Source organism: Rhinoraja longicauda, chromosome 38 (assembly GCF_053455715.1).
Source record: "Rhinoraja longicauda isolate Sanriku21f chromosome 38, sRhiLon1.1, whole genome shotgun sequence".
Taxonomy (NCBI): Eukaryota; Metazoa; Chordata; class Chondrichthyes; order Rajiformes; family Arhynchobatidae; genus Rhinoraja; species Rhinoraja longicauda.
In genome coordinates, this window is record NC_135990.1 from 13,495,201 (window position 1) to 13,523,165 (window position 27,965).

The 27,965-nt window shown below is 48.0% G+C and overlaps 1 protein-coding gene across 6 annotated transcripts in view; it reads left to right on the forward strand.

The window, feature by feature from the left end:
- znf609b (zinc finger protein 609b) overlaps positions 1–6,168 on the forward strand; it is a 196,536-nt gene extending 190,368 nt beyond the window's left edge. For all 6 annotated transcript variants that reach the window (XM_078430043.1, XM_078430049.1, XM_078430045.1 and 3 more), the window contains one exon: positions 1,428–6,168. In XM_078430043.1, the coding sequence (XP_078286169.1) occupies positions 1,428–1,434 (7 nt within the window). In that variant the 3' untranslated portion in view covers positions 1,435–6,168. The remainder of the gene's footprint in view (positions 1–1,427) is intronic.
- Positions 6,169–27,965: the final 21,797 nt, after the last annotated feature.

The following is a 27,965-nucleotide window of genomic DNA, read 5'->3' on the forward strand; positions in this document are numbered from 1 at the left end:
CTAATTTCCATCCCTGAGGAAGAGAAGAATCATTTTACTTAGCGATGACTATGCAAGAGTCGGGAAGGGCAGACTCTGGACCAGCACTGCTGGCAAAGAGGGAGATGCCAATTCCAGTGCCTTTCTCCCTTCTCAGCAGAAGTGCTGAATATGATCTTGTGATTTACACAAAGTATTTAGTTCACATGACAAATAAACAACCGCATAAAGACTCGGGTGCAAACTGCTAGCAGTACATCATGTGGGGATGAAATCTGAAGAACCTTTACCTCACCAGAGGTACAAGGAATGTTGCCCACTTCCCCACTGACTGACCAATGGCTGATCCATCTTGCAGGTTCGAACAATGCATGAAATCAAAAATCAAGGGTAGTGAATCTGTGGAATTCTTTGCCACAGATGGCTGTGAAGACCAAGTCAATAGATTAAGGCAGAGATAGATAGATTCTTAATTAGTATGGGTGTCGGGTTATGGGGAGAAAGCAGGAGAATGGGGTTAGGAGGGAAAGATAGATCAGCCATGATTGAATGGCAGAGTAGACTTGATGGGCCGAATGGCCTAATTCTGCTTCTATCACTTATGACCTGATGCCTTTGGAGGAGTCTGCTGCTGCAGAGTCCCAGGAAATGCACAGAATCAGAAGAAAGCACAGCCAAAGAAAGCACCCTCCCCCTGACCAATAACGGACAAGACTAACACAGCAAGGCCCTGAAAACTGCCATCTGGAGTCCTGAACCTTTAACTCTAAACATCGTCAGGTTTGGGTTGACAGAAGAAAAATGCAGCTCAAGTACTTGCTCTGAACAAAAAAGGAAAGCCCACTGTGATTGCAAAGACAAGTATGATAATCGAGAAAAATACCAAGCCCTCCAACAAATCAAAGCACGAACATAATGGACTTGAGAAAATGCATGCAATTGGTGAGGGAAAGCTGCCAACTTGTGGACAGCCATAATATGCAGATACTCTTCATTGCATAGTTTCCTAACCACAGGAGGCTATTGAGCCCATCAAGTCTTTGCCAGCTCACCGAACCATTCCATTCCCATCAATTCCTGTCGGTCTCTACCAACACTAGGGGAAGCTTAAGTGATCAGTTAGTCGGCCGACCCATGCATATTTGGGTATGGGAGGAAACTGGAGCTCCCAGGGGAACCCACATGGCCACAGGGAGAATGCAAATGTTCCACATGGACAGCACCTGAGGTTAGAATCGAACCTGCTGGTGAGAGGCAGCGGCTCTGCTATTTGTGTCACTCTGCCACCCATCTATTGTAAGATACATTGCACATTATTTCTGTAAATTGCAGCTTCACACATGGGGATTGCTGAAAGCTTTGCTGGTTCGAAGGGCCAAATGGCCACCCCCTGCACCTATTTTCTATGTTTTTTCTAAGTTTCTAACGCTGTACATTTTCTGTTTCAGGGTGTGAGAGGGAGTGATTACTTTGTTCAAAGTCATGTGACTGGATCACATGAGGACGCTCAGCATTTTTTTAGACATCAGTTCAATGGTGTTCCTGGTTCCTGCTGTGAAGTCGGGCAGACTATTGTAATGTTTCTCCTGCGGACTCGGACGTTTGTGTTGGAGACCTGATGCCTATTATGTATGTGTCTCAGAGGCTATGAGCAAATGCAGCCTGCCTTTCTCGCAGTGTAAATATCTTGTAGAATATGCCCCCCCTTCCCCCCTCAATGAAAGAAGTTTCCAATATTGGCTGTACATTGCTATTTGTTAAGTTCACTGCATCATACGGATCGAGGGGCACTGTAAAACTGGTCCCTGCTGTAATTCTGACGTCCCTTGCATGCTGTCCCCTGGCCCAGCCACACCTGGATGAGACATGGTGAACTCCTGTGACTCTGTCATTGTTGACGTCCTGAACCAAGTGAGCACGTTGTTTATAAGTGACTGGATGAAGGTGTGTGGGCAATGTTGGTGCTTTTAACGTGTCTTCTCACCCCCAGTTTCTTTTCATCGCAAACCCTGTCCAAGAGCCACCATCATGTCAAAAGTTTTTATTGCCACTTGTATAAAGCAGCTGGCTCATCTTGGAGGGCGAGAGACCCATCATGTTAGTTTGGGCCAGTCCACTGTAGGTTTGACAGGGGTGGACAGGCCTTTTTGTTCCCAGTGGGCAATGTTAGTGTCTGCCCAGAATTGATTTAAATACATAGGTGGTGCAGACAAAGCTGGCTCCTCAGACTGAAGGATGTCAGTACTGGCCCCTTCAGTTACCTGCTGTTAGCACCAAGCACTTCTGGCTCATCTGTACCATGTCAAGGCCAATGGAGCAGAGTAGCTCCCTCTCCACCACAGCGATATCTTCTCCATAGCTCACACCGGCATTCCACAGCCCTTACCCTTCCCAGCAACGCATCAACCTCTGGGCCAGTCCGCTGACGCCACAGAGGGGATGTTGCCGGTCGTCAGTGTGGGCTGAGTTTGCATCCAGATCCTAGAAGGACCAGTGAAACACAGCACACCAGCCAGTTCCACTCTCAATATTTATTAGTCGAGTATAGGAGGAGCGCATAGCTCTGCCTCACCTCACACGTGAAGGACTTGTAGACGAGCGGGGTTGCAGGAGAGCAGTTGTATACACAAGTAGCCGTGCTATGAAGGAAGAAAAAATGGTTCCAATTATACCGTTCTCCAACCTCGCCCAATGTACGTGCACACACTCCACGCACATGCACACAATCGGAGCTGGGAAGAGCACGGATCATTCTGACACGAGCTCCAAGCACAATGGATGATCCGAGCACTCTGGTCGTTCTGATCACCTCTGGCTCCAAGTGAAGGCACTTAAAGATATAGTTTGTTACTTTGGAAACTTTTTCTGAGTTAGTGCAGTGGCACACAGATCTTGCCTCCCTATTAGTCAGCACCAGATCTATCATAACCATCGGAGCCATTGACTCCCTTGTAAACATGTTGCATATGAAGGACATGCCTGACTGGCTAAAGAGAGGCAGAATCAGTATCCCAAGGCCGTGAGAATTGTAAATAGGATATTTTATAAGTTGAGAGCAGGACCAGAAGATGACATCAAGACTTTTCTTCTGCATTTAGGAATAAGATCAATAGCTGTAAACCACTTCATTTCCCTCTGCTATTTCTACCAAACCTGTCAACTAGACAAATCAGGCAACACCCTGCTAATATGCAGGATACTGAACCATCCTTGTCACTGAATCTCTATACCATTCTTGGACAGTTAGAAATCCTGACATGTTTGGTCTTTTTGAACTGGTTGTCTTGTTAAGATCTCGTTTTGATGAGAATGTGAGGAGATTCTGAGCCCTGCTGGCTGGCCAGGAGCGAGGGAATGGTTTTCAGTACGATGTACGATTCCATCACAAATTGTCATACCTTTAGCAAGTGAACTGAGCTGCGTTCTGTGCAGAGCATGCTGGGGATGCCCAGGGTCAGCTGACCATTACTGCAGTATTTTCTCCACTTCAAACATCTTTTATCCAATTTGGAAATATTGGACACTGGTATCTAAATGGGACACTTTCCAAATTCTCAAGAGTAATTAACTGAGCTTTTAGAGTGGGTGACTTTAAAACTTGTTGACTCAAAATGCTGATCCCTTCACGAGAGCAACCGGGACAAATCATTCTTCCTCCTACACAATTCTAAGAGTAGGGCTGATGGATGGGCCTGGGTGTGACCCCAGCAATGAGTTACTCGTGTGGCTGCACGACATTGAATCACTCTGCCCCCTTCCAAACAGCAACCTCCAGTCAGTGCTGCATTTGCATGGCAGCCTGCACCCTCCACCTGCAACAGTCCACACTTCACCCAGGTTGTATCCAGCTTGGTGGGGACTAACTTTGGCCATAGATTTGCAACGGACGTTAAGTTTGGGGGAAGGGGAAAGTGGAGGTGAAGTTTGCTGAAACGCTGTTGGCATTTGAGGTTGGTCATCAAGCTTTTCCCCAGAGTGGTGAAATGTGAGCTTGAGATCCAGTTTAGGCATGGCCATGAGAATGAGTCAGGGCCTGGGTGTGTTACATTGCACGTACAAGGAACGTTGCAACTCAGTCTGTGTCATCAGGTTGTCAAAGAGTGAAGTGTTCAACAAAGGCTCACAAACGGCATCACAGTTCATTTTACAACCTGTTTTCACTGTTTACAGGGTGGGTTTTTGGTGTTTTGCCCCGCGACACCTCACTGTGATCGTCTGGGCAATTCTTGGGGTTTTTTTGCTGCCTTTATTTCCCAACACCAGCCCAGCTCTCTCTCGCTCTCTCCCTCTCCTTGCCCTTCCCCCTCCACCAATACGTATTGTCCCCACCTCATGTGCAGAGCCTGTTCACTGTTGCCAGGTGCTGTTTGCTGTAAATATTGTACAGAGAAACTATTGTAAAATGTTTAATTTTTTTTAAATGAAAATTGTCCAAGATTCTGGTTTCTAGAATTTTTTGTTTGTGGGTGAATTTGTTTCCAAAATCCTAATTATGTGATATTTACCTTTCTTGAACATTGCTGTTAGGTACTGGTGAATCCAACAGCATCCCTGGGTTCTCCTTCGGAATGACTAGATTCAGTGCGGAGGTAGGATTAAAAACCCGGTGATTCTGGAGTGCACGCCTCTTGTACAAAACACCCCACCTGTCATACTCCCTCAGTCCAGAGTTAAATTCCTGATCATTCCAAGGAGAACAGTCTATTGTATCAACTCACTTCCTGGGCTATTTCTGGAACTCTGAGCACCACAAACCTGTCTTGTTTTCTGACCCAGTCTCACACTCACTCCCATGGTCACACAGAGATGTGTGGTTACATCCCTCCACCGCGACCCTTAAATGAGTAAACAATGGGAGGAACACAGAGTGCTGCCTTAGGTTTGTTCCTCCTGATCAGTACATTTGTCTCCTTAAACCCGTACCATCTTAAAGCCCTCATTTAACTGAAGCAAGAACAGAGGCGGTTCCAGGAGTTGTGTCTCAGCACTGCGGATTGGCACGGACCTCTGCCCAGCTGATGGACGCTGCCAGAGTCTGTGCCATCCTCTGACTAATTGGCACTGGTGCTGCCCTTGCATATCGGCCGGGTGCTCAGACGTGTTGCATGGCATGCTTCACATTTGGAATGTGTGCTACATGGGTTGAAGAGGGACTATGACCTGAACACTGCTCTGGCGTACGACACACACACTCTGACCCAGCTTGGTCAGTCCAGGATAGTTTGGATGGTGCACTTCTTGGCACCATGTCAGCAGTCCAGGGTCAGAGAGTTCCTCTTTCCATCGGCTCTGCCGAAGCTCCAGTCCCTGTGAGTCACAGGTCAATATCCAGCCCAGCTGGGACCATCCGTTCCAGCGCAGAACATGGCAAACCCTCGGTTCTGCCGTTTACTGAGGGTTTCAATATAAAAGGGAACACTGAAGGGCAGAAACAAACTCTTGCTCCTTATGTCATCTGAGCATTTGGAAATAGCAACCACATTCTTTGAAAGCTCAGATACAAAATCCCAGTCACCACACCGCACAGGCTTGCAATCCCACCCATAAATAGTCCACCCCTGGCATCTGGTGTCCAACGTGGAACTGTGCCAGGCTGTCTCCTCTCCATCCCGTGGGCATTAGGAACTGATTCCGCAGGAGGTTATCAAACCTGACCTGTGGGTGACTTGTTGGTGTCAGTAACCAGACTGGTCTCTAGCTGACTTTAACAACACGACCGCTTGTGGGGATGATCCATGATAATGTTGAGAGTCCATTGGTAGTTCCACCAGTCTCTGCTGCCGGGACATTCTCTCTCTGGGGTGTACATCTCCCAGAGCTCCGGGTCTCGGCCATCACAGTAGCTCTGCCCCCATCCTTCGCAGATCACAAGGGTGCACTGACCCCTCCTCCCCAGCCAGAGGGGAAGGCTGGCCATTCTTTCTCTCACTTGTATAGTTTCCTGAACCCACTCCCCTCCCCACCCCGTGAATGTAGCTGTGCGTCAGACTGACGGAGCCTCACGGTACTTGAAGTGTAGACGTTTACAACCTATTATTTTTGTTGCTGCGTTGGATTTGGTTTCTTTAAGTGAAATGGAAGCTCTTACTGGTGTATCACATGTAAAGTGTATATTAAGGAGTTCTTTTTTTATACAGTACTGTACCTTGCCTTGTGCATTTAGGCAAAAAAAGTAATAAATCTTTTTATGAGACAATCACAATCCTTGTTTGGTCTCTTTCCTCGGGAGTTAGTTTGAGGATTAGTGAATGCTTACAGAGTATGTGTGGTGAGGGTGGATTTTAGAGGACAGGGAGCAATGCTGGAATCTAGAGCAAAAAATGGAGAGCTGAGGGAAGAACTCAGTGGGTCAGGCAGCATCTGTGGAGGGAAACTGTTGGTCTCAGCCCGAAATGTCAACTGTCTATTTCTCTCCACACATGCTGCCCAACCCGCTGAGTTCCTCCTGTGGCTCAGGATTTGGGCGGGATCTGCCTGCCTCGCACTGCCCAACAAAGGTGTGAGGGGCATTCACTGACCTTTTGGTGATGGTTATTGCACTACCTCACCCCTGCCACCTTGATTCAGTTATTGGGCTCCAAGACATTGAGCACTGCAAGGTTAAGTGGAGCACCCTCACCAAATGAAGCCTAAAGTGTGCCTGTGGAAACTCCCACACTTGGAAGTGAACAGGGATGTATTGACAGGGAATAAGCAATCACTGCAGGTCATTGAAATCGCATGAAAGCAAATATCTCATTATCCAGTACAGTAATTGATTACCTTTTCAATGTTAGAGTGCCAGGCTGTTTTCAAATAAATCGGGAAGATGGGATTAATACCACCAGTTAGCAAGGACTTGGGGTGGGGGGGGAGGCGGGGAAAATGGCTTGTTTCAATGGTGTATGGCTAATTCCTTATTAACAATCATTCCTTCATTGGAAAGATTTCTCTTTCTGAAATTCATTTGAAGGAATTCAAAGTCAAAACATAGGATAGGATTGCAATTTCTGAATAGTGAATGTTCCAAAATAAACGGTGACTAAATTACGGACTCGGCAGAGGGTTTGTCTGACTGCTGGTGGTGACGGACTCAATTCCCCTGACTGTTCAGCACTTGGCAACAACGAGCCTGACATCTGCAAATCTCAGGCCCGAATTAAATGGCATGAAAGGCCATCCACTCTCTGAGAGAATAACACAATCCATTGTACCCATGCAGAACTCACTGACTTCATACACTTCACTTCCAATTTCCATCCTGCCCTTAAATATACCTGGACTATCTCCGGCATCTCCCTCCCGTTTCTGGACCTCACCATCTCCATCACAGGAGACAGACTAGTGACTGATATCTACTATAAACCCACTGACTCGCACAGCTATCTGGACTACACTTCTTCCCACCCGGTCTCCTGCAAAAAGTCTATCCCCTATTCCCAATTCGTCCGTCTACGCCACATCTGCGCCCAGGATGAGGTGTTTCACACTAGGGCATCAGAGATGTCCTCATTCTTCAGGAAACGGGGCTTCCCCACTTCCATTATAGATGAGGCTCTCACTAGGGTCTCTTCTACGTCCCGCAGCTCCGCTCTTGCTCCCCCTCCACCCACTCGTAACAAGGACAGAATCCCCCTCGTTCTCACCTTCCACCCCACCAGCCAGCGGATCCAACAAATCAACCGCCAACATTTCCGTCACCTACAACGGGACCCCACCACAGGCCATATCTTCCCATCCCCTCCCCTTTCTGCGTTCCGCAGAGACCGTTCCCTCCGTAACTCCCTGGTCCACTCGTCGCTTCCTACCCAAACCACCCCATCCCCGGGCACTTTCCCCTGCAACCGCAGGAAATGCAACACCTGTCCCTTTACCTCCCCCCTCAACTCCATCCAAGGACCCAAACAGTCTTTCCAGGTGAGACAGAGGTTCACCTGCACCTCCTCCAACCTCATCTATTGCATTCGCTGCTCCATATGTCAACTTATTTACATCGGCAAAACCAAACGCAGGCTCGGAGATCGCTTGGCTCAACACCTGCGCTCGGTCCGCGTTAACCTTTCTGATCTCCCGGTGGCCGAGCACTTTAACTCCCCCTCCCATTCCCAGTCTGACCTTTCTGTCATGGGCCTCCTCCAGTGCCATAGTGAGGCCCACCGGAAATTGGAGGAGCAGCACCTCATATTTCGCCTGGGCAGCTTGCAGCCCAGTGGTATGAACATCGACTTCTCCAACTTTAGATTGTTCCTCTGTCCCTCTCTTTCCCTCCCCCTTCCCAGTTCTCCCTCTATCTTCCTGTCTCCACCTATATCCTTCCTTTGTCCCGCCCCCCTGACATCAGTCTGAAGAAGGGTCTCGACCCGAAACGTCACCCATTCCTTCTCTCCTGAGATGCTGCCTGACCCGCTGAGTTACTCCAGCATTTTGAGAATAAATACAATCCATTGCTCTTCCATGCTCTGGATAAGCTTTTATCTGGTTGTTTTTTGAATCTTGTTATTGGACCTGCATGTCTTCAGACAGTGCAGCCACAATCACAATGACTTGTGAACACGATTCTCATTTCCCTGATGAAAGCTTTTTCCAGTGAGTGGTTACTGCAGGTGAAAATCCGGAAAATTAAGACCTAATTCATTAATCTAAAATGCTTGGTTTCAAACCAAGACGGTGAACAAAAATCTATTGCAATTGTTTAGGAGGGAACTGCAGGCGCTGGTTTACACTGAAGATAGACACAAAAAGCTGGAGTAACTCAGTGGGACAGGCAATATCTCTGAATAGAAGGAATGGGTGCAGTTTCAGGTTCAATAACAAGTTACTTCAGAAAGCTGAAGTAACTCAACAGGACTTGCAACATCTCTGGATAGAAGGAATGGGTGACATTTCGGGTTGAGACCCTTCAGACTGATTTCAATTTTTATGTATTTTTGTTCATTATTTACATTGTTTCTAAGTCTTTAAATATCTGAATATCAGAGGCAATTAAAAAATTATAAAAAGGCTGTCAGGCTGTGAGAGCAGGCACAGAGTGGCCCAGCTCCTCACACCTCAGAGGCTGTGAGGGGCAAGGCTTGCAGCCCATCACTGAGACCACACCGTGGTGTCAGCAACATCACCCCTCCACACGTGGCCCTGGTTTGTGCAGGGGCTGGGCACCGTCGTGATGGACCGAGTTCACCCCGTAAGTCAAGTCAAGTCAAGTTTATTTGTCACATACATATACAAGATGTGCAGTGAAATGAAAGTGGCAACGCCTGCGGATTGTGCTAAACTGCAAAACAGAATAGAAAGAAGAAAAAAAAAAAAAAAAAATTTTAACACAAAAATAAACTAATACAATAAATTAAATTAGTCCCTGGTGATATGAGAGTTAACAGTCCTGATGGCCTGTGGGAAGAAACTCCATCTCATCCTCTCTGTTTTCACAGCGTGACAGCGGAGGCGTTTGCCTGACCGTAGCAGCTGGAACAGTCCGTTGCTGGGGTGGTAGGGGTCCCCCATAATGTTGCTGGCTCTGGATCTGCACCTCCTGATGTATAGGTCCTGCAGGGGGGCGAGTGTAGTTCCCATGGTGCGTTCAGCCGAACGCACTACTCTCCGCAGAGCCTTCCTGTCCTGGGCAGAGCTGTTCCCAAACCAGATTGTGATGTTCCTGGACAAGATGCTTTCTGCAGACCCAGAGTAGAAGCACTGAAGGATCCTCAGAGACACTCTGAATTTCCTCAACTGTCTGAGGTGGTAAAGGTGCTGCCTTGCCTTAATCTCCAGTACGGCAATGTGTGTTGTCCATGTCAGATCCTCTGTGATGTGGACTCCCAGGTATTTAAAGCTGCTCACCCTATCCACAGTAATCCCATTTAACTTCTCCACAGAAGCTGCCTGATCGGCTGAGTATTTCCAGCATGTCCTCCATTTGTTTCTGATTTCCATCATCTGCAGTACTTTGCTCTTGCTGCTTGAATGTGTCACCAGTTCACATTTACAGAGTCAGGGTGCTGACTGGAATAAGAGTAAAGTGAAGCAGATTTCATTGACTGTCACACTGAACAACGCCCTCGCCTTTCGAGGCGCGCTGGCCCCATCTGGTGGTGGGTGGCTGTTTCAGCGACACAGTTGGACATCGCCACATGAGGGTGACACAACTCTACACCATTTCATTGGATGGAAGTTTTGGATACATATTTATAACATTCTGGATATAAGAAATGGTCAAACTGGAAAGGGTAATGTTCAATGCTGAATTATGAATACTTTTTTCCTTTTAGAAATGAGGAGAAATGTTCATGACACTTACTAAACGCAGTATCCAAAATCTCATGTTCTATACCCATAGGTGTAATATAAAGTCACAGCATTAATAATAAATCTACAGTTATTATTGGCAGCCTGCAGCTGTAATGTAAATCAAAAAAACACAAATGCTGGATATCTGAAATAAAAAGGCGGGATGTTGGAAATAGATCTCAGACAGCATCTGTGGAGATGGTGGACAGATGGTGTTCCAGGTCAGGACCCATCTTCAGACATGTATAGGAGGGAGGAAGAGGCTCGAAAAGAGAAGACGGGCAAAGTCTGGTGATAGGCAGATACAGGTGATGGGGTGATTAGTAGATGGGTGGAGTAAGTGACAAAGGCTGATGGTAAAAAGCCAACAAAAAGGTGCAAGATAAGGAAAGAAGATGCAATGTGAAATCTAATGTTGGAGGGAGAGATATGGGTGGAATTAGTCAAGTGAGGGAAAGGGGATAAAAGGAAAATATGGGACTCGGGGATGGGAGATGAGCAAACTGAGGAGGGGTAAGATGCAAGGAGACAAAAGTGGTGGTAGATGGAGGGAGAAATCTGTGTGCACTGGAGTAGGAGCAGGGGAAGAGAAAGGGTGAGAGGGGGAGATGACGAGAATTCAATGTTCATATCATTGGGTTGTAAGCTACCCAAGTGGAAGATGAGGTGCTGTTCCTCCTGTTTGCTTGTGGCCTTACTCTGGTAATAGAGGAGGCCAAGGACTGAAAAGTTGGTATAGGAATGGGAAGAAGAGTTAACAACCAGGAGATCTGTCAGGCCTTGGTGAGCAGAGAGCAATGGTTTGGCGAAATGGTCATCTCGGTCCTGCCGATGTTAAAAAGGTCACTTCGGGAGCACTAGATGCAATAGACAGGTTGGAAGAAGTGCACATGAACTTGGAAGAACTGCTGGGGTCCCTGGAGAAGGTGTGGGGACAGATGTTACATCTGCGGTTTCAAGAAAATGTACCTGGGGAGGGGCGGGGTGGATAGGAAGATGAGCAAATGAAGTTGTGGAGTGAGCGGTGTCTACGTAAAGGGGTGAGGACGGAAGATGTGCCTGACAGTGGGTCACATTGAAGATGGCGCAAATTTCAGAGAAGGATGTGTTGGATGCGGAGGCTGATGGGGTTAAAGGAGAGGACCACAGGAATTCTATCCTAGTTCCATTTGGGGGGAGGGAGAGCAGAACTGTGGAACACAGAGGAGACGTGGGTAAAGGCTCCATCCACAGCAGCAGGGGGAAAGCCACGTTTTACTGAAGGAAGAACATCTTTCACGTATAGCCTTTCCACTGACTGGATAGGAAGCAACAAAAAAGCTTTTCATTGTACCTCTGCACACATGACAATAAACTAAACTAATCTAATCTCAGATGCCCTGGAGTGAAAACCTCATCTTGGAAGGTATGGGAGAAATTGAAAATAAGGGATGCTGTCCTTGCAAGAGGCATGGTGGGGGGAGGTGTAATCAATGTAGCTGTGGGAGTTGGTAGATTTGTAGTAGATGTCAGTTGATAGTCTGATCCTTTCACCCATATCTCTCCCACTGGCTTTATATTTCACACCGCTTCTCCTTACCTATTGCCTCCTTTTCACTTACATCCATCAGCCAATTACCTCCCTCCGCACTTTTGTATCCATCTATCACTTGTCCTGAACCCACCTCTCCTTTCCAGCTTTCTACCACTATTCAAGTCAGTCTCAAGAAGAGTCCTGACCCAAAACATCATCTGTCCATGTCCTCCACAGATACAGTCAGACCTGCTGAGTTCCTCCAGCAGTTTGTTTTTGCTCAAGACGCCAGCATCTGCAGTTTCTTATGACTCCATGTACCAGTCTAATTTATTGGAAAGATTGGCATTGGAATCACCTTTCCAGCTTCCTTCGACAGCTTGTTCCATGTACGCACCAGCCTCTGGGTGAAGAAATTGCTACTCGGGTCTCTTTTAAATCTTTCCTCTCTCACCTTAAACCCATGCCTTCTAGTTCTGGGCACTACCCTGGGAAAAATAACATCTATGCTTCTCATGATTTTGTACATACAAATAATTCTCTACATTGAATATTATTTATATTAAACATGCCATAACACAAAAGTTTTGTTCCGAAGAAACCCTGTGCCATAGAAAATTGAGTTATAAAAACAATTGAGGAAAAAGTGGTTTGAAGCTCAAGTTTTAGTTTCGCAATAACAGTTACTTTTTTCCCCCACAGGATTTTCAAAATTAAAGGTCTTTTGTGGTTTATCTTTGATACTGCAAACTGAAAATACTAAAAGCTGTATGTTACATTGTTTAATAATCATTGCACAAGTATCGATAGAAGCAGTTGCTAGTCAATTTCAATGATAATCCGTGGTGAAACGGACTAAAAACCTGTGTTCTTAAGAGACAATGGTGTCCGATTACTGCAGGAATGTTAGTGTTTTTCCTACACTTTTTTTCCACAAGCAGCTTTTTCCCTACTTGCCAATTTTCAAAGTAACTTTTTTTAAAGTAGTTCTCTAGTTTCCAATCAAAATTACATTATAACCAATTTGGCACACGTGTTGCCCTATTCACCAACTGTGTTGTATTCAATTCACAGTGTGCAAACGCCCTTTATAGCAGAACCACCTCTACCTCCAGAAGATCACCGCTCAGCCTCCTACGCTCCAGGGAAGAAAATCCCAGACTAAGCAGCCTCTCCTTATAATTCAAGTGCTGGCAAGTGCTGGTGAATCTTTTCTACATGCATTCCAGCTTGATGACATCCTTTCTCCAACAGGGCAACCAAAGGGTGTATGAATCTCAGGGTGCAAGGAATCTACCAGGGTTTAGGAATCTCTCAGGGTGCAGGGATCTTGGAATTCAAGGACATCGAGGTGCAAGTATCTCGGGGTGTGGTGATCTTTGGGTATGTGTACATGGGGTGCCAGTAATCTAGATCTCTCCCTTAAGCCAGTGTAGATAAGAGACCAGTTCACTCTCTAGAATCCCACTACTCTTCTGTCAGGAGCATGGAATCCTAATGATCACAGGTCGTGTCAGGGATACGTATGACTGTGTGCAGCACACATGTTTAATGTGCCCTTCCCAAAGTGGTCTGATTGAATTTCACTCCAGTAGGGGGAAGAGTTTCTCGGAGACACCCAAACCCTGTTCAGCACTCCAGTATTAAACTTTTAAGCTCAAATGCATTTCTCCATCTCTGGAAATCTTCAAATCCTGAGTAAATGATGCAGATTACAACTTGTTATTGAAGCTCAGCATTCCTGTCACACATCATTAACTGTGGCAGAATAAATCCACAGAGAAGTGTTTTTATATTTGGAACTGATAAACAATAGTTCTGTAGCAAGTGAGGCTCACGGTTCAAAGTCACAAACTGGCTGCTCTCTTCCCACCAGTGTGTCAAAGCCAAGTCTGTTGACAGTCCACACTACAGTTATCTATTGGCATTACAGTTTTGCAATGTATTTTTGATCAGATTTGAAGATCATGGGAACTGAACTTTCCTTGTGATGTGCTTGCGATTGGAATGAGGGAGCCAGTAGCTTCATGTGCGTCAGCATTGCTTTATTTTGGATCTTGGCCACGTTGTGTTTGAAGCGCTCACATGACCAAGAGCTCAGCCCTGTTGTTAACAGGCAAAGAGCAGACTGAGTCAGCGATGCAGAAACCAAGACTGGGCTTGTGATCAGGCAACATAAAGGCTTTGGTTTGGAAACAGATGAAATAGGTTGGGTTTCTGACCAAAACTGGGAGAGAAATCCAGCAGGAGCCATTTTCAGACCAACGATGAGGATGACAGTGTCAACACAAGTGGATAGGGTGGCAAAGAAGGTATATGGCATCGGTGCCTTACCTTGGTGGAAGCCTTGAGTTGGGAAGGCATGTTGCAGCTGTATGAAACACTGGATTATCATGTGCAGTTCTGATCACTGCACCACAGAGAGGATGTGGAGGCTTTGGAGAGGGTGCAGATAAATTGCCTGGATCAGCGAGTATCAGCTATAAGGAGAGACTGGGCAAACATAGATTGTCTTCTCTGGAGTCTCTGAGGTTGAGGGGTTATAGACAATAGACAATAGGTGCAGGAGTAGGCGATTCGGCCCTTCGAGCCAGCACCGCCATTCAATGTGATCATGGCTGATCATTCTCAATCAGTACCCCGTTCCTGTTTTCTCCCTATACCCCCTGACTCCGCTATCCTTAAGAGCTCTATCTAGCTCTCTCTTGAATGTATTCAGAGAATTGGCCTCCACTGCCCTCTGAGGCAGGGAATTCCACAGATTCACAACTCTCTGACTAAAGAAGTTTTTCCTCATCTCTGTTCTAAATGGCCTACCCCTTATTCTTAAACTGTGGCCCCTGGTTCTGGACTCCCCCAACATTGGGAACATGTTTCCTGCCTCTAACATGTCCAACCCCTTAATAATCTTATACGTTTCGATAAGATCCCCTCTCATCCTTCTAAATCCCAGTGTATACAAACCTAGTCGCTCCAGTCTTTCAACATATGACAGTCCCGCCATTCCGGGAATTAACCTAGTAAACCTAAGCTGCACGCCCTCAATAGCAAGATAGGGTTATCTGATAGAAGTTTATAAAATTATGGGAGGCATGGACAGAGTCAATAGGCAGATTTTTTCCCCAGATTTTTTGCTCTGGGAACTCACATTCTCAACCTCCTTATCTTGGGTGAACAGCTTATCAACACAACCCCCACCATTAGGCACTGCACTGAGGCAGACAGGGTGCAGAGCTGGAGTGGGTGGAATGAGGCCACACTGAAGAGCAGGAGATGAAGGATGGGGGGGGTGGAAAGAGGGGGGGGGTGAAGTGAAGAAACACGGCAGGTACAAACCTGTGAGCCATTGTGTTGGATGAGGGATGAGAAAGGTGGTGTAGGAGAATGTGTGAAAGTCTGAGGAGAGGTTGAAAGTTTTGAGGAGGGGTAACAGAAGTTGACCCTGAGAAATCCAACTCAGGAAAAGGTCATTTCCAGTTCTGTGCAAAGAATGGGTATCCAACCATGGAGAATCAACAGGGAGGAGTGGAAGATGCGATGAAGGACAGGCATGGCACACCCTGGCTCACTGGGTCAGTCCATGTCTCACCATCTACACCCCACCACGTTTTGTGCTCCTTAGTTTGCATTTCCACTCATTAACTGCCCTCAGTAACCAGATCATGACAACGTATCTCGAAAGCTCACCCTATCGTTCATTTATCAATCCTCTCCCACCCTTTCTGAGTTGTTTTCTACCTTTTCCCATTCAGAGGAAAAGCCTTAGCTCTGGTTCTCTCTGCAGCTACTGCCTGATTAGCGGAGTGATTCCAGCCTTGTCTGCTTTATTTAATTTGACCGGGGGCTTTGTTGATGCCAGGCTTCATGGAGAGCCAACTATCTCGACTACACTTCTTCCCACCCTGCTTCCTGCCAAGACTTTATCCCCTACTCCCAATTCCTCCGTCTACGCCGCATCTGCGCCCAAGATGAGGTGTTCCATACCAGAACATCCGCGATGTCCTCATTCTTTAGGGAACGGGGGTTCCCCTCTCCCATCATAGATGAGGCCCTCACTCGTGCCTCCTCGGTACCCCGCAGCTCCGCCCTTGCTCCATCTCCCCCTAGTCACAACAGAGACAGATTCCCCCTAGTCCTCACCTTCCACCCTATCAGCCGTCGCATAATCCTCCGAAATTTCCACCACCTCCAACGGGATCCCACCACGAGCCACATTTTCCCATCACCACCCCTTTCCACCTTCCGCAGAGACTATTCCCTCCGCAACTCCCTGGTTAACTCATCCCTTCCCACCCAAACCACCCCCTCACCAGGTACCTTCCCCTGCAACCACAGAAGATGCAACACCTATCGCTATAAACTCTGTCCCCGACAGACCTTTCAGGTTAGGCAGAGGTTCACTTGCACCTCCTCCAACCTCCAACCTCATCTACTGTATCCGTTCTTCAAGATGTGGACTCTTATACATCGGCGAGACCAGACACAGACTGGGCGATCGTTTCGCGGAACACTTTCATTCAGCCCGCCGGAACCAACCTGATCTCCCGGTTGCTGGACACTTTAATTCTCCTTCCCATTCCTACACGGATCTTTCTGTCCTCGGCCTCCTCCATTATCAGAGTGAGGCTAAATGCAAATTGGAGGAACAGCATCTCATATTTCGCTTGGGCAGCTTACAGCCCAGTGGTATGAATATTGATTTCTCTCACTTCAGGTAGCCCCTTCATTCCCTCTTTCTCTATCCCTCCCCCACCCAAGTCGCAGTAGCTTCTCATTTTCACCCTACAGACAGCTTACAATGGCCTGTTTCCTTTATCATTGTTACTTTTTTACATATCTTTCATTGTTCTTTATCTCTCCACATCGCCGTCTATATCTCTCGTTTCCCTTATCCCTAACCAGTCTGAAGAAGGGTGTTGACCCGAAACATCACCCATTTCTTCTCTCCAGAGATGCTACCTGTCCCGCTGAGTTCCTCCAGCATTTTGTGTCTATCTTCGGTTCAATGGGATCTGGCTTCAGAATCAGGTCTATGGGAATCCCTCCCTTTCTCCCTTTGCCTGGTCCCATTGACCAGAAGATGTGTTCCACAGAGATGGCACTGGGATAACAAGGCTGATGAGTGATAGGCTCCAGCTGGAACCCTGGAAACACCTCAGCAAACAACCTGTAAACAGACAATCGGAAATGTTGTTGCTCCATTCCTCTTCTCCTTTATTAGGACCCATGGGCAATTCTTTGTAGAACAATTGGGCGGCAGGAAATTATACAACAAAGAGCCAAGGGACAAATCAACCAACACCTCATCATCAACACTCAGTATTCATTTATCTCTTTCCATCAACGTCACAGAAACATAGCCATTATCCTTTCAAAACATATCTTTCCCTCTCAAGATGCAGCACTTACGGCTGCCTCCAATCATCCTCAAGAAAATGGTGCCAACTTTTATGAACAGCTTACATGACAGAAGTGTCACAAAGATTCCTACAGAGCCTAAAGCACATTGTCATAGAGTCACACAGCATGGAAACGGGTCCTTTGGCCCACCAAGTCCTATGCCTAAGATTGAGCACACTACAAACTACCTGTCTGAAGAAGGGTCTCGACCTGAAACGTCACCCATTCCTTCTCTCCTGAGTTGCTGCCTGACCTGCTGAGTTACTCCAGCATTTTGTGAATAAATACCTTCGATTTGTACCAGCATCTGCAGTTATTTTCTTACATTACTGTGCCTATTGATAGGTGATCTCACACCACAGCTAAGCCCCAGATGGTTTCATTGTTCCTAATACAGAGAATGGAGGCAGAGAGGAAAATGTTGTACATTCTCCCTCAAATAAAGCAGCTCGGTGGGTAATTTAAAACCTGATTATTGGATAATTGTTGTCAGAGAGGATAAAAAGAAATGGAATTAAAGCAGGTGAACATACTTGAGAAAGACATCGGCCCTGAACTTACCAAATTGTAAACAGGAATGAGGAACAAATTTCCCTGCTTCCTAATAGCTGATTTGTGTGGCATTTGAATTTACACTGTGTGTAAGTACTCTTTTGTGTATGAATGCAAATGCAAGGTGTAGTCAAATGTCTGTGCCAGTGGATTCACCCCTGTCATGTTTCAGAGTGGACCAGTATCAAGTGAGATTGCCCTATGCTTAATGTTAATCTTTCTCGATGCGATGGTGCTCTGCATCTCCAACAAACATCCTGATGGAGCGGAGCTAATCCACAGGGTAAGTAGGAAATTGTTCAACTGTAGCAGCTCCCCTCGAGAATCCCGATCAGCCCAACCTCACTGTATGGATGGAGAGTGGCTGAAGGACCAGCTCCGAGACATCGTGGGTCCTTCACTGAAGCACGTGAGAGAATGAGTTGCACTTTTAACATCCACAAAACAAAGATCCTCTGTGCAAAACTGCCCTCGAACAATAAAGGTTCCCGATGGGACCGTGGAAAACAAAGACCCTTCCCATATTTTGTAGCTACCTCTGGGCAAAAGTATTACTGGTCAGAGATTGGGTGGTTTGCAAGATCCAGGATCCCAGGTTGGGGCAGGGGTGCAGTTTGAGACAGAAGCTACTCCAGGAAAGTGCACTCAGACATGCAGAACTGTGGAACTCTGCAAAGCCAGGTTGGAAATGTTGCTGGTACGTGCTGTAAGGCAAGTGGCAGAATGGGCCACAGGCAATGAAGCCTGAATGTAATCCGTATTTGGATAGCAGTGTTAAGACTTGAGAAAGAAATGCCCCATGTTGGAAAGTTTGGTTTGATGTGAATTGAAAGATCTTACCTACAAACAGTGAAGGAGGTATCAAAAAGTCCACAGAGAGGCTGAGCTGAGCTGAGCTGAGCTGTGTGGGACAGTTAGCATAAGAAAATAACTGCAGATGCTCGACACATCGAAGGTATTTATTCACAAAATGCTGGAGTAACTCAGCAGGTCAGGCAGCATCTCAGGAGAGAAGGAATGGGTTTTGACCCCAAAACGTCACCCATTCCTTCTCTCCTGTGTGAGACAGTTAGCAGAACATGACTTGAAGACAATGTACCTGGTACCTGGTACCAATCAAGGTTGACTTTTAGAAAGGAACACGTACTAACTGTATTTTCCACAACTAGTGACATTCCAACCTGATCCAGGAGTAACTCGCTAGAAACCAGTGATCCATGTGTTATGAATACACTGAGAGAGGGTGGGAGATGGTCTGTAAAAGTGGAGAACATCAGGCTTCAAGGCGGGCAAGGGTATGGATTTCATTGCTGGGACCACCACACATCACACCCACATTTGTCAATTGACATCATGATCAGATCACCAAGGTTGCTTCAACCCAAGTAATGACCAACCCATCCAGCTCAAAGATGAATGTCCATATTGTTTATGGAACAAGAAGCAGGATTGCAGGAGAAGCTGGAATCAGCTGAAGGAAGACAGGCACGCCATTGTCCAAGGTTAGGCACTGTCAAATGTTGGAGACAATATGACATTGAAGCCCAATTCCAACCAGTGATGGCAGTGAGAAAAGGTGGCGGTAATGTGACACCAAAATGAGTCCAATCTGCTTCCTCGAGGGTAAATCTTGGAAAGCAGCTGGCCCAGTTGGAGTCCCTCTATAGGTTCTGAAATCATGCACCAATCAACTGGCCACAGTCTTCGCTGCATCTTCAACCTCTCATTTCAACAGTCTACTGCCCCAATCGAAGGTATTTATTCACAAAATGCTGGAGTAACTCAGCAGGTCAGGCAGCATCTCAGGAGAGAAGGAATGGGTGATGTTTCGGGTCGAGACCCTTCTTCAGACTACTGTCCCAATCCACTTAAAAGAAACCACCATCATTCCAGTCACCAAGAAAAGTAAAGTGATCTGTTTCAATGACTACCACCTAGTATCTCTAATATTGACCACGATGAAGTGCTTTGAAAAATCAGTACTGGCCCACATCTGCAAAAGCCTCCTGGATAATCTGGACAACTTGCAATTTGGGCACAGGAAAAATAGGTCAATGGAATACGTCATTTCCCTTGCACTACATTGAGCTCTGGATCGCCTTGTTAATGCAAAAACCTATGTCAGGATGCTCTTCATTGAATGTAGCTGAGCCTTCACAGCATAATACTGAATAAACACATGCCTAGACTTCTGGACCTTAGCCTTGGACATCCATCTGCATCTGGCTTCTTGACTTCCTGACTGACAAGATCTCAGTTTGTTAGAATTGGTCATAACATTTTCTCCACTCTGACCTTCACCACGTCTGCACCTCAGTGTCGTGTGCTCACTCCCCTGCTCACCCATGACTGCATGGCCAGGTACAGCACCACCACCATCTTTAAGTTTGCCAATGTTGTCAGCCAGATCAGCATCAATAATAAAACGGAGGACAGGAAAGAGATCGAAAACCTTGTATCATGGTGTCAGAACAATGACCTGATCACTAACGTCAGCAAGTTAAAAGATTAGGTTGTTGACCAAAGAGAGTGAGGAGGTGAACACAATCCTGTCATCATCAACAGAGCTGCTATAGGATTATCAACCGCTTCATGTTTCTAGGCATCTATATCACCAGCAACCCAATCCCATTCCCTCACACTAATGCAGTGATAAAGAAAATGCATCAGCACATTTACTTTCTTAGACATCTGAAAAGAATTGGCATATTCACGAGGATTCTCTCGAACTTCTACTGATGCGCAATAGAATCTGTTTTGATAGGATGCGTCTCAGCATGGTGTGGCAACTGCTCCACTCTTGAACCCCCTGAAACTACAGAAAGTGGTGAACACAGCCCAGTCCATCACAAGCTCAGCACTTCCTGCCTTCCAGACACTGCCTTCACATTGCATTGCAAGAGGAAGGCTGGATGTATCATCAAGGATATCTGCCACCCTGGCCATTCCCCTTTTGTCCATCTTCTACCTTCTGGGAGAAGATACAGGTAGTCCAGAACAAGGGGCCACAGTTTAAGAATAAGGGGTAGGCCATTTAGAACGGAGATGAGGAAAAACTTTTTCAGTCAGAGAGTTGTGAATCTGTGGAATTCTCTGCCTCAGAAGGCAGTGGAGGCCAATTCTCTGAATGCATTCAAGAGAGAGCTAGATAGAGCTCTTAAGGAAAGCGGAGTCAGGGGGTATGGGGAGAAGGCAGGAACGGGGTACTGATTGAGAATGATCAGCCATGATCACATTGAATGGCGGTGCTGGCTCGAAGGGCTGATTGGCCTCCTCCTGCACCTATTGTCTATTGTCTGGTTAGTTTAGTTTGGAGACGCAACATGGAAGCAGGCCCTTCGGCCCATTGAGTCCATGCTGGCCAATGATTGCCCATATACTAGTTTTACCCTACACACTAGGGACAATTTACAAAAGCCAATTAGAAGAATCTCGACCCGAAACGTCACCTATTCCTTTTCTCCAGCATTTTGTGTCTATCTTCAGTTTAAATCAGCATCTGCAGTTCCTCTCTACACATTTAACCTACAAACCTGCTCGTCTTTGGAATGTGGGAAGAAGCCAGAGCACCCGGAGAAAACCCACGCAGTCACTAGGAGAACATACAAATTCCGTACAGACAGCACCCGTAGTCCGGATTGAACCTGGGTCTCTGGTGCTGTGAGGAGGCAACTCTACTGCTGCGCTACTTTTAGTTTAGTTTAGGGATAGAAGGCGGAAACAGACTATTTGCCCCACTGAGTCCGCACCGACCAGTGATCCCCGGACATTAAAACTATCCTGCACACACTAGGGACAATTTACACGTACACCAAGCCAATTAACCTACATACCTGTTTCTTCCCACAGGCCAACAGGACTGTTAACTAGGGACACCAGGGACTAATTTAATTTACTGTATTAATTTATTTTTTGTGTTACATTTTTTTTCTTCTATTGTGTTTTGTAGTTTAGCACAATCCGCAGGCGTTGCCACTTTCATTTCACTGCACACCTTGTATATGTATGTGACAAATAAACTTGACTTGACTTGTACGTCTTTGGAGTGGGCGAGGAAACCTAAGATCTCAGAGAAAACCCATGCATGGTGAGAATGTACAAACACCGTACAGACAGCGCCCGTATTCGAGATCAAACCCGAGTCTCGGGCACTGCAGCACTGTAAGACAGCAATTCTACAGCTGTCCCACCTTTGGCGGCCCTTTTGCATTCATCCCATTTATTGTTGTATTTGTCGTTACTCTTGTATGCCATTTACTCTATGAGCTGTGTGCGAACAAGAAATTTCAATGCTTTCTGGTGTACATGATAATAAACTAATCTGAACCTGAATCATACAATGTCACAATGCAGGAATGTGATTCATACTGGAAGACCCCGTGAGGAATATTGGGATTAATGTAGGATTAAAGTCAAGACTTGGCACAACAGTCTTGGTGGGCTGAAGGGCATACTGCTGTACGGTGAGACTCCATGACCTTTATGACAATACAATTGTGCGAGTATCTGAATGAATCTGTGCCGAAATGAAGAATAGAGCTATAAATAGAAAAGGTCAGGAAAAACTTGGCAGGTCTGACAACAACTGTGCAAATAGCAACAAAGTTAAGGTTTCAGATCAATGAAAAGAAAAAAGAAAAGTCATCACTCAATCATCTTTTCAAGTGCAGGGAGGCGTGGAAGGAATGTGTGTGATAGGGTGGAGACCAAGAGACACTGAAAGATGGTGCGAGCTGAGATGGCAGATGTTAATCAGCTCTTTCTACTTACCTGGGCAGATCACCTGTGATTTATCTTTCCGATTATTAAAGGCGGAATTTGACATATAATATAATTGTACCACTTTAAGAATTACAGCAAGCAACCAACTGCTCTCAGTGCAAATATTGCAAGAATATTGAGGCAGAAGATTCTGGAAAGTCTGCCTGTAGAGAAAGTTCCTGTCTGCCTGGGTTTGGCACGCACCTACTAATAAATTACTGCTTGTCTTGGTAAGTTATTTTGTTTAATAGAGCACTTTGCTAGTTTAAATTTTTGGTGATCTTCTGAGGAAGGGTCTCGACCCGAAATATTACCCATTCCTTCTATCCAGAGATGCAGCCTGTCCCGCTGAGTTACTCCAGCAATTTGTGTCTATCTTCCCCTACTCGAGCTTGGCTTGATTGTATTTTAGTACATATTATTTGATTTGATTGGATAACATGGAAAACAAAGTGTTTCACTGTACCTCAGCACACGAGAATAATGTACCTAAACCTAAACGTTTTCACCTCGCATTCTGCTTTGATAGCTCACAACCCAAAGTTATGAACAGAGAATTCTCCAATTTCAGGTAATACCTTGTAGTGAGTCCACAACGAGCGTCTTTGTTCAAAGTCTTTATTCGAAGGTATTTGCAAACAGACTGCAGCTTTTGGACACACACTACTTAACTAGGTATTATATTCTAATCTCATCTTTCCAGCTGGTCGCCAGACACAACTATACCTCGCGCTCCCGCATCTCGTGACTCGTTAGCCCAACCGAGGGTTCGAGACCACCCCGCTAATCTGTATGTCCCTACATGACCCCCCCCAGAACCCTCGAGACCGTACCTCACGGGTGCCCGGACCTCCCTCCCGGAACGCGTACGGAGGGGGGAACCCGATACCGCCAATGTGACGGGAGGCGGGGAGGCCGCCACCGCCGGAGGCGATGGAGGGGCCATGGAAGTGGAGGGCGTAGGCGACGGAGAGCGCTTGATCGGGAACGGGGGCCCGGGCCCAACCATAGGCGGCGAGGGGCTGAGGGGTGGCAAACAAGGCGCCGCTGGCGGCACCAGGGAGACGGCCATAGGCCGGCTCCTGCGCGGCGGCTGGGCCACCGACACAGGGAGGTCCTGGTCCAAATGGGCCGGCTTGAGCCGGGATACGGAAACGAGTTCCTGGCGATTACCCACCTGTAAGGTAAAAGTGACAGCCCCTCTCTTAAGTACCTGAAACGGGCCCTGATAAACCGGCTGAAGAGGGGGGCGGTGGGAATCTTTCCGCAGGAACACGAAATCACAGTCCCGCAAGTCCGACGGGGCGTGGACTGCCGCGCTTCCGTGCCAGGAGGTCGGGACTGGAGCCAGAGAACCTACCCGTGCCCGGAGGGAACCCAACACCGACATAACGGGTGGTGGCAAAGCGGGGGCGGAAGGGAGGATGTCACCTGGTACCCGCAGGGGCGAACCGTAGACGAGTTCGGCCGAGGATGTGCCTAGCTCAGCCTTCGGGGCCGTACGAATGCCGAGGAGGACCCAAGGCAGCTGGTCAGCCCAATCGTGGCCGGTCAGTCGGGCACAGAGGGACGCCTTAAGCTGCCGATGGAAGCGCTCAACCATCCCGTTGGATTGGGGATGGTAGGCGGTGGTCTGCTGTAAGCGAGACCCATACAACTGTGCCAGCGCGGCCCAGAGGGAGGAGGTGAACTGGGCTCCCCGATCTGTGGTGATGATAGCCAGTACGCCGAAACGGGCCACCCAATGCAACGCCAGGGCCCGTGCACAGGAGGCCGCCGAGGTGTCCGACAATAGGAGCGCCTCCGGCCAACGTGTAAACCGATCCACCACCGTCAGGAGATGAGTATAACCCCGGGAATAAGGCAATGGACCCACCAAATCCACGTGGATGTGGAAAAAACGGACGGGGGGATCCTCGAAACTCTGGTATGGGGGCTGGACATGGCGATGAACTTTGGAGGTTTGGCACGGAATACAGGCCCGTGCCCAGGCTGCCACCTGCTTCCTCAGGCCATGTCAGACAAACCGGGCGGCCACCATGGCCGAAGTCGCCATGATGGACGGATGTGCAAGGCCGTGAATGGCCTCAAAAACATTACGCCGCAGGGCGGCAGGCACCACCGGGCGAGGGCGTGAAAGGGAAACGTCACACCACAACTTGGTACCTGTGGGGCCATACGCCACCTGCTCCAAACGCAGTCCCGAGGCTGTGGAGCCGTACACCTCGACCGTTTTTTCCAGGCGCTGAGCCTCCGCTAGCTCCTGGAAATCCACCTGTCCGCCTACCACGGCAACGGAGGGAATGGCCGGCCGGGACAGGGCATCAGCAACAGTATTAAGCCTACCCGCAATATGACGGACATCGGTGGTAAACTCCGAAATTAGGGTGAGGTGCCGCTGCTGGCGAGCTGACCACGGATCAGAAACCTTAGCAAAAGCGAATGTCAGAGGTTTGTGATCCGTGTAGGCCACAAAAGAACGGCCTTCCAAAAAATAGCGGAAGTGGCGGACTGTTAAATAGAGGGCCAGGAGCTCCCTATCAAACGCACTATATTTGAGCTCGGCTCGCGAGAGCTGCCGGCTGAAAAACGCCAGGGGCTGCCATTGACCTTCGACCTGCTGCTCCAAAACCCCACCCACCGCCACGTCTGAGGCGTCCACCGTCAGCGCCGTGGGGGGGGAGGAGCGCGGGTGCACCAGCATGGTGGCGTTGGCGAGGGCCTGTTTGACCACGACAAAAGCCGTCTCTGCAGATGCGGACCATACTACCTCTGCGGGGTTACCCGCGAGGCATAGAAAATGGGGGCGCATGACCCGAGCTGCTGCAGGCACGAACCGGTGATAAAAGTTCACCATGCCTACGAATTCCTGCAATCCCTTGATGGTAGTAGGACGTGGAAAAGAGCGGACTGCCTCCACCTTAGCTGGCAAAGGGGTGGTTCCGGCCGATGTAACCCGGTGACCCAAAAAATCTACCACCGACAGGCCGAATTGGCATTTGTCCGGGTGCAGAATCAGGCCGTGGTCCTGCAGCCTCTGGAATATAGTGCGGAGGTGGACTAAGTGCTCCTGGACCGAACGGCTGGCAATCAAAATGTCATCGAGATAAATAAACATGAACGGCAAACCTCGACCCACACGGTCCATGAGACGCTGAACTGCCTGAGCTGCGTTTTTAAGGCCGAAAGGCATGCGCAACCACTCAAACAATCCGAACGGAGTAATGGTAGCCGTCTTTGGGATGTCCGGCGGATGGACCGGGACCTGATGATACCCCCGCACCAGATCGATCTTTGAAAAAATTGTAGCCCCCTCCAGGCTGGCAGACTGCGAAATAGCGGCCGAGCCGTCGCTCTCCCGGCCGCTCCCCCGACTGCCGCTGGGCCTCGAGACACGATTGACCGAGTCGTCCCGGGTGTGCCGCTCCCTGACGAGCACGTCGGCTTTCTCGGCGAACGTCTCCGGGTCGTCGAACGAGACGTCGGCCAACACCAGCCTGACGTCCTGGGGCAGCTTCTCTCGAAATGCCGCCTCGAACATCATGCACGGCTGATGGTCGCCCACCAAGGTCAGCATTTCCGTCATCAACTCGGACGGCAGCCGCTGCCCCAGCGCTGGTAGATGGAGCAGCCTCAGAGCCCGCTGGTTCTGGCTCCAGCCGAATTTCTTCAGTAGGAGCCTCTTGAGCCCCATGTACTGCTCCGTTTGGGGTGGACTGGTCAGATACTGACTGACCCTCGCCGCCACCTCCGCCTGCAGACAGCTCACGAGGTGGTGGAACTTCTCCAGTTCGTTACCCACCTTTTTAATGTGGAACTGTGATTCCGCCTGTACAAACCACAGGTGCGGCTGATGGGCCCAGAACGGCGGTAGGTGCACCTCGCCCGCGCTCGCTCCCACCTGCGACATGCTGCGTGTTTTCTTCGCGTTCGGGTCACCAATGTAGTGAGTCCACAACGAGCGTCTTTGTTCAAAGTCTTTATTCAAAGGTATTTGCAAACAGACTGCAGCTTTTGGACACACACTACTTAACTAGGTATTATAATCTAATCTCATCTTTCCAGCTGGTCGCCAGACACAACTATATCCCGTGCTCCCGCATCTCGTGACTCGTTAGCCCAACCGAGGGTTCGAGACCCCCCCGCTAATCCGTATGTCCCTACAACCTCCCTATTCCATCTTTCTTTCCTTGCCCCCCTCACCCCAGTCAGCACCCATTTCTCCCACTGTCTCCAACCTCTGCAGGCACCCTGTTTCTTTCTCCTTCATTGTAGAATCATATCCCATCCCCAAGTCTCCCATTTCCCTTTTATCCCTTCACTCTCCTCTTCCCCCCCCCCCCCCCCCCCCCGTCCCCTTCCACCAATATCCCTTTCTCTGGCTTTAAATTTCCCTCCTCTCCTTATCTCACACCCTTTTGTCACCATCCATTCGTCAATCCAACCCCCTCCCCCCCCCTCACCTCTACCCACCTATCTCTTGCCGTACTTTGTCCAGCCCCCACCTCTCTTTTCCAGTTTCCTCCTCCCTACTACAGTCAGTCTGACGAAGGCCCCTGACCCAAAACATCACCTGTGCATTCCTTGCCTGATCTGCTTACTTCCTCTGGCACTTTGTGTTTTGCTCAAGATTCCAGCGGCTACAGTTTTTTGTGTTCCCCTTTCCTCCTGTTTCCACGTGAAAGAGTTGGCCTGAGCTAGATTCTCGGTGTTTTACTCAGTGAAACTCTAGATGAAAATTATGAGTTTCTGTTAGTACTCTTGGTTAAGGTGTGGTAGACCTTAACTAAGTTTTGCCCATGGAATGTCTGGCTGGTTTATTGCTATGAAAGCAATCCGCTTCCAAAGCTGAGACCAACAGAGAGCTTTGCCTGAAGTAACATTACTCAGCGAACTGTCTGAGAAGCAGTAATCTGTCCTCCTTGTAATTATTGTAATCTCACTTGGAGTGCAACAACATAAAAATGTATTAACAACCATCCTGTTGCCAAAATATAGAGAGGGCTGTCTCCCTGAGCACCTGATCTAGCACACTGATCGTGTTGAAGAGTGGTGAGACCGACGGAGCAGCAGGGCAAGTGGAAATGTTGTGATAGTCGATATACCAATACATTGGAGCCCGGAGGCACCCCGCTGGGTGCAGCCATTAACGACTCTGCCAGTGCCGGGGGCTATTGTTAGATGGCTCTAGAGTATCAGGACATGATTGGACGCAGGTGGCAGTTTGCTTTGTTATCCCTGCCTCCGAGAATAGAGGGAGGGATCCACAATGCTGTTGGAGGCTCATTGTCCTGAAGAGTTAATTTTGATCAGCTTCAAGGTCTACTCCCTCTATTTTATTTAATTACCACCCTCAGCAAATCAGGGTTTATCCCATCGGCAGAGGACGTGCCTGCTAAGAGGGGAGATGATGAATGGGACAAGGGAATTTCAAACCCTCACCTTAAGAACATAAGAAACAGGAGCAGGAGTTGGCCATCCAGTCTGTCGAGCCTGC